This window comes from Arachis ipaensis, chromosome B10 (assembly GCF_000816755.2).
Source record: "Arachis ipaensis cultivar K30076 chromosome B10, Araip1.1, whole genome shotgun sequence".
Taxonomy (NCBI): Eukaryota; Viridiplantae; Streptophyta; class Magnoliopsida; order Fabales; family Fabaceae; genus Arachis; species Arachis ipaensis.
This window is the reverse complement of record NC_029794.2, coordinates 131,487,098-131,498,895: the sequence shown is the minus strand read 5'-3', so window position 1 is coordinate 131,498,895 and position 11,798 is coordinate 131,487,098. Positions and strand designations below refer to the sequence as shown.

Here is an 11,798-nt window from a genome sequence, read left to right as displayed (position 1 = left end):
AATTTAGGCAACATTTTTATTTTATATTTTATTATAGATATAAGGATTATTTTTTACTCAATACTTAAGGTTAATACTAAAATCTAAATACATAATCAAAATACTAAGGACAAATATTTTATTCTTAATTGACAAAAATATGTAAGAAGTAAAGAAAGGGACCTATTAATCTTCAAGGCTGTTGGGTTGGGGTATTTTTATTTTCATTTTCAATAAAATGATATAAAAAACTCCAAAATTTTCTTTGGTGAAAATATTTCTGGCAAAAACTGCACGAAACTAGAATCATATTTTCTTGTTTCCAACCAATTGTTTTAAGTGTTGAAAATATTTCCAGCTAAAAAATCACTGCTTTTTGTTGTGAAAAAAATTGAATAGGAAAAGAATTAATCAAACAGGGGAGAATTTAGAGAGAATTAAGAGAGAGATAATTCTATTGATGGAATTCTAGAAAAGGAAAAGATACAAATTACTTAATTTCTTCTCCCTATTATATTTTTACTATCTCTATTTATAGTAAATCAATTACTAATGAAACTATCCAAATTGGACCTTGGCCTATATTTTACTCGCAACACTTTTATTTTTCTTTCTTGTGATAATCTTAAAAATTGACCAACTAAACATATTTTCATTGTTTTTTGTAATTGGAAACAAAATTTTCTTTGACAAACCTATCATGTTTTTAAAAATGCAAAAATGTGAAAATGAAAATTATTTATATTTCCACAAAACAATCCACTCCTAAAGAGCTTAGGTCTGTGTTTAATTTTAGCCTAATAAAATTAATTAACCAAGTTAGGTAACCAACAAAAAAACAATTAATTAACCAAGTTGAAATGATACATGATGAATTCCCCAACTAAGATAACTCATACAAATGGTATCATTTCATATAATTTTTTTTTAAATTGATGATAATAATAGAATTTAATTTTGATGCATTGTTAGTGTAAAGTAATTTTACATATGCATCCAATTATGTAATGACGCATAAGTAAAAATAACTATTTTTTACATTGACTGCGTGAATGGTCATTCAAAAGAACGAATGTAGTTGTACGCCTGCGTAAAATTAAACTCTATAATAACAATGGTATTCATAATTCATCATATCACATGCCATATATTTCTAGTTTTATTTTCAATCTAACACTAATATATTACTACCATTTTGGTTTTCTTCTGAAAAAAGAGACAATGGAATTTCTTGTGGCATTAGCAACTGGAGTTGTGACAAAACTTGGGGAGTCATTAGTAGCACCAATCACAAACCAATTTGCATACATAATCCGCTACAAAAGAAATGTGAAGAATTTGGAGAGCCAGATGAAGGAATTGGAAGGCAAGAAACTTGGAGTGCAAGCAACTGTGGATGCAGATAAAAGGAATTCACATCAAATTGCATCTAATGTTGAAGATTGGCTTTGCAAGATAGACACAATTGAGAATGAATTACAAGGATTCTATGAAGATGATGAACAAGTGAAAAACAAGTATCTGAATTTGGTGTCATGTTATTCATTGAGCAAGAGAGCCAAAAAATTAACCAATGATATTATGAGGCTCAAGGAAGAGAAATTTGAAATCATATCTTACCCTAAACCCCCACCAAGACTTGGATCAAGATTCTTGAATGGTACTACTATTAAGAGCTTCCAAACAAGAGAATCAATCATGTGTGAGGTCATAGATAAATTGAAAGATGAAGATGTGAATAGAATTAGCATATGTGGAATGGGTGGTGTTGGAAAAACCACCTTTGTGAAAGAAGTGATCAAGATTTTAGAGGCAGATAAGTCTTTTGATGAGGTTGTCATGGCAGTGGTGTCTCAAACTCCAGATTGCAGGAAGATCCAAGGTCAGATTGCTGATGCCATTGGATTGAAGCTTGACAAGGAAACTGATCAAGGAAGAGCTCTTCAACTGCATGATCGATTGAAGAATATAGATAGTGTTCTGATAGTGCTAGATGATGTTTGGACAGACCTTGATTTTGAATCCATTGGCATTCCTTCCACAAGTTGCAAGATCTTATTCACTTCAAGAATCCAAGATGTGTGCATCAAGATGAAGAGTCAAAGGAATTTCACAGTTTCTGTCTTGTCCCGAGACGAAAGCTGGGATCTTTTCAATGAGACTATTGGAGCTAATCTTGCAGAGAAACCTGACATCCATGACATAGCAAAAGAAATTGCAAACCAATGCAGGGGATTGCCTATCGCGATTGTAACAATAGCGAAAGCATTGGCGAATAAAGAGAAGCATGCTTGGGAGGATGCATTGGAGCAACTGAGGAATTCATCAGTAGAATCTTTTCCTGAAATGCAGACTAGTGTCTTTTCTTGCATTGAGCTAAGTTACAACTTTCTTGGTGGTGAAGAAAAGTTCTTCCTTTTCCTCTGTTCCTTATTACCAGAAGACTTTGACATTCCCATTGAAGTCCTATTCAGACATGGTGTGGGATTAGGAATGTTCAAAGGCATTGATGCTTTGTGGAAAGTTAGAAACCGGGTGCACACAATCGTCGATAGACTGAAAGAATGCTTCATGCTGTTGGATAGCAATGTGGAAGAGTGTGTTAAAATGCATGATGTTGTTCGCGATACTATCGCCTCTGTAGCAGCAAAATATCATCATCATTTGGAGTGTTATAGCAGTGCAATCTCACTAATCTTTGAGAAGAAAACAGAACTTCCTCATGTTTCAAATTGTCAAAAGCTGAAGCTTTTACAAGTATCATCAAAGGGAAAGGAATCTGTTCCAGAAAATTTCTTCCAAGGCATGAACAAACTCATGGTACTAAGTCTGCAAAATGTGTTGATTCAATCTATGCCTTCTACACTTTCAGCTTTGGACAACATCCACACTCTAAGATTAGAAGCTTGCAATGTTGGAGACATATCCATAATTGGCCAGAAACTCATGAAATTGGAGATTCTAAGCTTTGCTAAATCAAGTATCAAGGTATTGCCATTAGAAATTGGGCAACTAACTTTGCTAAGATTGTTGGATTTAACTGAATGCAATCATCTTATTCAAATTTCTGCTACTGTTTTGGCAAGCTTATCTAGGCTAGAGGAACTCTATCTTAGAGTAAGAAATTTTCCTTCAAAGGAATCTAATCATATCCTCTTTGAGTTGCAATGCTTATCTCATCAGCTAAAAGTTCTTGAGTTTGCATTTATTATGGTAGATGAATTTCTTCCCAAAGACTTAATCTTCAAAAACATTGTAAGGTTTTGGGTCTATGTGGGAGATTCATCTACCATTTCCCATGGTCTTGTTCCTAGGGGATACCTACACCCAAATGTGCTGACATTAAATAACACATATTACAGTTACATCAAGAAGAGTGTGATCATTCAACATTTTCTTCAAAGAGTTGAAATTCTCAGCTTAGATGATATCAAGAACTTAAAATGTGTCATATCAGATTTAGATGAAGAGGGATTTCCACTTCTGAAAAATCTGATCATTGAGTCCTGCAACAATTTAGAGTATGCTGCAGATTCATGTGATGATCATTGTGTTTTTCCACAAGTTCAATCAATTTCTTTGAGGAATTTGGAGAATTTAAAAGCAATAATATGTCATGTGGCCCATCATTTGAGTCAAAAGGTTGACTTTAGTGCATGCCAATGCTTTGGAAGCCTACAAGTTCTTAAAATAGAATATTGTAAAAGTTTGAAGACCATCTTCACATTATTGTTTCCAAGGAGAACTACTAGTTTGGCCAAACTTCAATGCTTGCATGTGGTTGAAAGCCATGGAATAGAATGCATTGTTTCAATCAATACAATCAAGGTTGATGACTCAATTATTGTGTTTACTAATTTGGTGGAATTGAAGCTGCAAGAACTTCCAAATTTGACTGCATTCATCAAAACTAGTATTATGCATGAGCACCATTCACCTTATAAGGTTAGTGTATGTTTTATTTTTGTCCTTTTTAGTTAACATATTGCATACTATTCTAACCAAATGATATTTTAGCAGGTTCAAGAATCCAATACATTACTTGAAAACTTTATTGAACATGATCAAGAGTTTTCCGGGTCAGCTTCGGAATCAGATTCGAGTGAACATATGAACATTGGTTGTGCACTTTTTGAATCTAATTCATTGCAATTGTTTCCAAAGTTAGAGAAAATTTTGCTACGGGCATGTTCATCATTAAACATAGTTTTTGATATGAAACCATCACAATCAGAAGATCAACATGTGGATAATGCTGCATTTTTTGCTCAACTAAAAGAGCTAGAGTTATCATGGCTTAATAATCTAAACCACATTTGGGGTTCTGTTCCAAGAAACATTCAAGGCTTTCATAAACTGAAATCAATCAAAGTTGCAAACTGTGATTCTTTGAAATATATATTTACTCCAAGCATTGTAAGAGCTCTTACTCAACTTGAGAAATTGGTGATACAAAGTTGCATGTCCCTAGAGAAATTTGTTGGGAATGAACAAGGCCAAAATGTGGAAACCCTTGTGTTTGTTCAATTGGAATCTTTAACACTTAAGGATCTTCCACAGCTTGTGAATTTTGGTCCAAATTCTTACATGATATTGTGGCCAGCTATGAAGTCTTTATGCATTGATGGTTGCCCCCTGCTCAAGGCATCTAATGTATGTGTACAAGAGAATTTCAATGTCATGTCCAATTCAACAACAACCCATGATGTTGGAACTACTACTTCTATGGAAGATTCTCCTAGTCTGAGGTTTCTTCAATGTTGTTTTGGAGGCACAAAGGAATTGTTAGTTTCCAATTCAAAGGCAAAGGTACTATAAGTAATTTTCTCTTGAGTGAATACCTCACCCGACCTCTGACAATTATCTCGAAAGGACAACGAGGTCCCCAAGAAAAAAAAACACCCAATCCGACCCCTGATCTTTTTTTTTAGGACTGATTAGCCTCTGTGAAAAAAAAAATAATAATAACATTAACTTTTTTTGGCAAAGGGGCTAATCAATCCCATAAAAGTAAATCTCAAGGAGTCGGATTGAGTATTTTTTTTGTCAAGAGCCTCATTGTCTTTTGAGGTAATTGTCATGGATTATTTTGGGTTTTTCTCTTTTCTTTTATGCTCACTGTAATCATCATCAATTCCTTACTTTAGTTATATATTGCCAATATTTTTTCTGACTTGAAAAATAAAATAGTAGAAAAATTAGTGATGACAACTTATATTATAAAAACTCTATTATTTATCCATCTTGATAATTTTGTCCACCTATCCTCCCATTATCCTTTATTTTATATATTCTAGCCTCCTAACCGATTTGAGTTGGTAGTTAGTTCACTCGTCTGCTTAAGCAAATGTTAGAGGATTCAACTCGCACCTTTTATATGTAGTATAGACGTTTAGATGGAGATCTGATTTAAGATGGATTAGTCCTAGTCCTGCCGATCTGAAAAATAACATTCCAAGCTCCTAATAAGATGTATTATTAGTTACATAATAATATCCCTAATTCACAGCTTTCTTTGCAGGATTTGAAAATGGAGGAAGGTGTTGTTGATGCTAAGGAAATCAATTTCTTCAATGAAATGGGAGGATCTCCAATGCCAATTTTGGAACATGTTATAATAAAAGGATGGGATTCCCTAGATGTCTTGTTTCACCTTAAACAAAGTGAAGATTCTAATAATACCATTGTTGTCAATTGTTTGGTGAAACTTATGACAATGCAATTACCATCAAGCCCTTTAGGTGTCATTGCATTCAATAACATCACTCTCTTAAGTTTAGAAGCTTGTCATAGATTGAGATATATATGCTCATATTCCATAGCAAAGCTTCTTGTCAAGTTACAAGAAATAAAAGTATCAAACTGTAAGGTTGTTGAGCAACTATTCCAAAGTGAAGAGCATGAGATTTGTGTTGATTATTTAGAATGGCCATCATTGAAGAGAATTAGCATCATCAATTGTAGCATGCTTGAAGTTGTGATTAGTAAAGTGGAAGAAGGGAAGATAAATAGTTTCATCATCACCTCATTTGCTCAATTACAGTCTCTTACACTGACCCATTTACCAAATGTTATAAGCTTTTGCAATAATACATTTTTGGAGAATGGCCATGGGAATGAGTATTTCAAACAAGATCATGAGGTAACTATTTACCAACTTTATGTAACAAGTAATTAATTAATCCACTTAATTAAATTGATAACAATGGATATTATATAGCCTTTTTTTTTATTCTTGTTCTGATAAAATCATTACTCATATTTGTGGTTAATAGCTTCAAACTAATTTTTTTAATTTAATTTTTTATCATAAAAAATAACTTTGAGATTATGCATGTAGTTGATTACCTTACTCTACTATTTAAGTGAAAAGCCAAGAAACTCTTAGTAATATAATAAGGGTTTAATTACTCTGTTGGTTCTATAGTTTCGTGAAATTTTTAATTAAGTTCCTATACTTTTTTTTTAATTGGGTCCCTGTACCAATTTTTTTTTTTCAATTAAGTCCCTCTTAATTGTAATTGGCTTAATTTTATAGGGATTCAACTAAAAAAAAAAGAATTGGTACAGGGACCTAAATAAAAGGAAAAAAAAGTGTAGGAACCCAATTAAAAAAATTTTTTGATGCAAGGATTCAATTAAAAGAAAAAAAAAGTATAGGGACCTAATTGAAAATTTTGCGAAACTATAGGGACCAGCAGAGTAATTAAACCTATAATAAGAGTAGTCACCAAAAAAAACCTATAATAAGAGTAATGTTATATGATTAATAAAATTTATTATTGACTACAAATATTATTAATATTGATAAAAATATTGGCTTTTTAGTATTTTTCATATAATAATAACAAAAACAACTAATTGAAAATAATATATTTTTTACATTCAATTATTTTAAAATATTTGAATTATATTACCATTTATTTGCTTGATTTTAAAAAGATAAAATATATATTTTGTTTTGTAGAGAGCAAGTAGTAGTGAGGAAGAAAGAAACACAAGGCTTGATGCTCCACTCATAAATGGTTCCAATTTCCAAACCTAAGACACATAGCAATAATGGGATGCAACAAAATGAGTTGCTTATTCTCTCCTTCAACTTCAAAAAGCCTTATTCATTTGCAAGTTCTAGAGATATGTGGCTGTGGAGACATAGAAGAAATAGTATCTTTTGAAGACACTAAAGTGATGAGTGTAATAAGTAATAAGATTGTGTTTCACAACTTGCAGCATCTAAAACTTGAAAATCTACCAAAGCTCAAGGCCTTTTGCAAGGGTTCATATGACTTTGATTTTCCATTATTACATGAAGTATTCTTAAAAAATTGCCACATGATGGAGATATTTTCATTTGGGTCTTCATACACTCCAAAGTTGGATAAAGTAACCATGGAAATTGGAAATGTTGCCAAGAACATATGGATGGGAGATCTAAATGCTACTATGCCACTATGTAAAGGAATGGTAAGTATAATTATTCTTATAATTCACATATGATCTTGTGTGCAACATAAATTCTTTTTAAAATTAAAAACACTAAAGCTATATATTCTAAGAGTCCCTTAGATTTCTATTTTTATTTTTATTTTTAATGTTTTCTATTTTCACAGTTTTAGAAATGAAAAATTAGTATTTTTCATATAATAATAACAAAAACAACTAATTGAAAATAATATATTTTTTACATTCAATTATTTTAAAATATTTGAATTATATTACCATTTATTTGCTTGATTTTAAAAAGATAAAATATATATTTTGTTTTGTAGAGAGCAAGTAGTAGTGAGGAAGAAAGAAACACAAGGCTTGATGCTCCACTCATAAATGGTTCCAATTTCCAAACCTAAGACACATAGCAATAATGGGATGCAACAAAATGAGTTGCTTATTCTCTCCTTCAACTTCAAAAAGCCTTATTCATTTGCAAGTTCTAGAGATATGTGGCTGTGGAGACATAGAAGAAATAGTATCTTTTGAAGACACTAAAGTGATGAGTGTAATAAGTAATAAGATTGTGTTTCACAACTTGCAGCATCTAAAACTTGAAAATCTACCAAAGCTCAAGGCCTTTTGCAAGGGTTCATATGACTTTGATTTTCCATTATTACATGAAGTATTCTTAAAAAATTGCCACATGATGGAGATATTTTCATTTGGGTCTTCATACACTCCAAAGTTGGATAAAGTAACCATGGAAATTGGAAATGTTGCCAAGAACATATGGATGGGAGATCTAAATGCTACTATGCCACTATGTAAAGGAATGGTAAGTATAATTATTCTTATAATTCACATATGATCTTGTGTGCAACATAAATTCTTTTTAAAATTAAAAACACTAAAGCTATATATTCTAAGAGTCCCTTAGATTTCTATTTTTATTTTTATTTTTAATGTTTTCTATTTTCACAGTTTTAGAAATGAAAAAAAATAAAGCAGAACAGTAAGGTAGCGTTTGTTTTGAGGTACTGAGATATAGATTGAGAGACTGAGACTCATATTATGTTTGTTGGTTCAGAGACTGGTACTAAATTTTCTGTCTCTGTCTCTAAAATTTCAGTATTTCAATACCTCCAAAAAGTAAGGACATAAGGGACTAAAATTTTTAGAGATGGAGACTGAAACTTTAATAACATTTTATACCTAAAATACCCTCATTTCAATTAATTAATTCCAATTTTACCCTTTGTGCAAATTAAATTAGAGTTTTATTCTTGTTTCAATTCTGTCTCCCATTTTGCACCAAATAGAATACTGAGATTTATTTCAATATCTGTCTCTTAGTCTCTGTCTCTCAGTCTCATTCTTTCTATCTCTGTCTCTCCACCAAACGCTACCTAAAAGACGAAAATATAGTTTTTTAATTTTTACTTTGATTTTCACAAAATTTAAAAAATAAAAAATATTAAAATGAAAAGCTTTTTCCAAATGAATTTATTCAAATAATATGAGAAGTATTCCAACAAAAAAAAGGAAGACAAATTCTTGTTTAAATATATCATTTGCATGCATATAGAATCTAGATCATTTTAATTTTCTTTTTATGTACATATAACACATATACATGATTATTCACATAATAATCTCTTGGTTAGAATAAACATTCAAGTTATGTTTATTAATTGGTTATATGATGATATATTCTAATTTTTTTTTATCATGATATATATAATTTAATTTACCCAAGTGTATTATTCATGGTTTCAGTTGACATTTCAAACTTCAGAAACACTTAGATGGATCAAGCAACATTCATGGGCACTAAGATATTTGACCAAAGAAAAGGAGTTGACTATTGAAGGTTTTCAAAGGCTTCTAAATCTTGTTCCCTCCAATGTGATGCACCTCTTTCAAAACCTAAATCAACTCACAATTAAAGATTGTGATTCACTAGTAGAGGTGTTTGAATCACAAGGAATAATAATGATGAACAAAAAAGAAGTCACAAACTATGAGTTACAATCAATGAGTTTGCAACATCTTCCAAAGTTGACCCACATATGGAAAATTCATGGTGGTGTTTTGGGATTCAAAAAGCTAAGAGTACTCAAAGTTGAACATTGTGGCAGTTTGTGTAGCTTGTTTTCTCCATCCATGGCCAAAAGCCTAGTGCAACTTTGGCACCTAAGAGTACATAATTGCCACATGATGGAGGAGATAATTGAAGAATCATCATCATCAAATGAGGATCAAATTATTGTATTTCCATTGTTGAATAAGTTGGAGCTTCGTCATCTTACTAACTTCAAGTGTTTTTCCTCCGAAAGAACCTTAGATATTGAGCTTCCTTCTTGTGAAGAAATGGTGATTGAAAAATGTCCAAATATGACAAGCTTTTGCTATGGAGATGTTAAAACACCAAAGCTTCTTCAGATATATAAAGGTTCATATGAGTATGTAGACTTGATGGTTGACCTTAATGCCACCATCCATTATGCTAATAAGAACTCCAAGGTAGGTACTTGCATTTTCATTGTGGGAGTTTATTATTTAGGTAAAAAGGTATTTTTTTTTATTAAGACAAAGCAAAGAATTTTTTTTTATTTTAAGCTAGCAACATGTTTTCTATAATAAAAAGTAAAAACATAGTTTTTTTTTATTATTTTTTTATTTGAATCCAAAAATGCATATGTTAGAATATTTTTATTTTAAAAAATTATGAAAAATCAACTTTTAATTAGTCAACTTTAGTGTTTAAGTTGATAATTTAGGTTTAGAATTAAAAGTTTATAATTTAGAGTTTAAAATTTAAGATAAATAAAATACTTTAAAAAATATAACTGAAAAAAAATAGTTATTTAGTATTTTTAAATTTTTTAAATTAATCATAATCGAAAATAAGAAGTGATGTTATAATTAAAAATAGGTGAAAACTTAGGTGCAATCAACTTCATGTGAAGTTGATAAATGAGAATAGTTAGATAACAATTTAGTCAAATTATTTAAATGGTTCTTAGCTATCAACTTCACATGAAACTGACTGCACCTGAGTTTTCACCTTAAAAGTAATAATAATAATATTGATTGAGTTTATACTAATAAGATGGATATATTTGATAGGTTCCACAACAAACCTTAGAGAGAAGCAGATTCATAGAGCAAGATCATCATCTCCTTGATTACTTAAGAAGTCAAACAGAGCTGTTTGTTGAAGATAGTGAAACATTGTTGCATTGTGTTCCATTCAACATGTTTCATAGGTTCCAACACATAAAACAACTTAAGGTACGAGAATGTGGTTCAATTGTTGAGATCTTTGAATCAAAATCAAAATCAAATGGTGATGATGATGATGATGATGAAGGTTATTGTTACCCCAAAACATTTTACAATTACAACATGCAAGAGCTACATCTTTATGCTCTTCCCAAGTTGATGAACATATGGAGAGAAAACCATGGAAGAATCTTAACCTTTGGAAATCTTAGAAAGCTAAAGATTGGATTTTGTGGCGGTTTGAAAAGCCTGCTTTCTCCTTCCATAGCTAGAGGCCTTTCTCAACTCCAAGAGTTTTCAGTACATGAATGTGAGGAGTTGGAGAAAATAATGAGTGATGAAGAATCAATCCACAATGTGAAGATTATTGAATTCCCATCATTGCAATGGTTAACTCTTTATCAACTTCCAAGCCTTGGGTGCTTTTGTTCAAGTTCTTATCATTTTGAGTTGCCATCCTGCCATGACATAATTATCAAAGAATGCCCCAAAATTGAAGCTTGTTGCAAAGGAATAACCAAAACTTTCCAAAATTGAAGCTTGTGTAAGTGCTAGTATTGTTAATCTTTAAATGTTATAAATTAATTTCTTTTTTAATTTATTTGTTTATCTGTAAGTTCTTCAAGCGGATTCATACGAAACAGGGGTAGAGCTAGATTAACTTTTAGGGAGGGACAAAAAAAAATTTACAATTAACAAAGACCAAAATAAAAAATTTAAAGAGAGCTAAATTAAATTTTATATATAATTTGAGGAAAGAAGATTGTAACAAGTGAGTTGATGCATGCTCTTAATTAAGAGACTTTTATAAGTTTAATTAATTTTTTTTATTTTATTCAAGTTTGATATTTATTTTTTGATTTTGTATGTTTAATTAAAAAGAGAAAGGTGGTGTCAATGTTGGTCAGAACTTTAATGCTAGAGAAATTGTCTAGGCACAACAATAGAGAACACTTTTAAGCAGTGTTGCTTTCTTTGACATTTCTAAAGATGTATTTGTTGTTGAATCAATGTAAAATATTTTGCTGCCCGTAACTTCCCATATTTTCCATCTTTGGGTAAACTATTTTAGATCAGTTTTAATTTAGTTTTAAAATTTTAAA

The 11,798-nt window shown here is 31.0% G+C and overlaps 2 protein-coding genes across 2 annotated transcripts in view; both read left to right on the top strand.

Moving 5' to 3' along the window:
• The window catches only part of LOC110262428 (probable disease resistance protein At4g27220), a 16,133-nt gene extending 8,307 nt beyond the window's left edge, over window positions 1-7,826 (top strand). The window contains exons 3-7 of the mRNA XM_021114718.1: window positions 1,196-3,924; window positions 4,000-4,788; window positions 5,501-6,121; window positions 7,210-7,443; window positions 7,749-7,826. Of these exons, the coding sequence (XP_020970377.1) occupies window positions 1,201-3,924; window positions 4,000-4,788; window positions 5,501-6,121; window positions 7,210-7,443; window positions 7,749-7,826 (4,446 nt within the window). The 5' untranslated portion in view covers window positions 1,196-1,200. The remainder of the gene's footprint in view (window positions 1-1,195; window positions 3,925-3,999; window positions 4,789-5,500; window positions 6,122-7,209; window positions 7,444-7,748) is intronic.
• LOC107621307 lies at window positions 7,753-11,320 on the top strand. Its single transcript, XM_021113889.1, has 3 exons — window positions 7,753-8,245; window positions 9,187-9,933; window positions 10,540-11,320. The coding sequence occupies exons 1-3, from the start codon at window positions 7,841-7,843 to the stop codon at window positions 11,230-11,232; spliced, it is 1,845 nt and encodes a 614-aa protein (XP_020969548.1). The 5' UTR covers window positions 7,753-7,840; the 3' UTR covers window positions 11,233-11,320.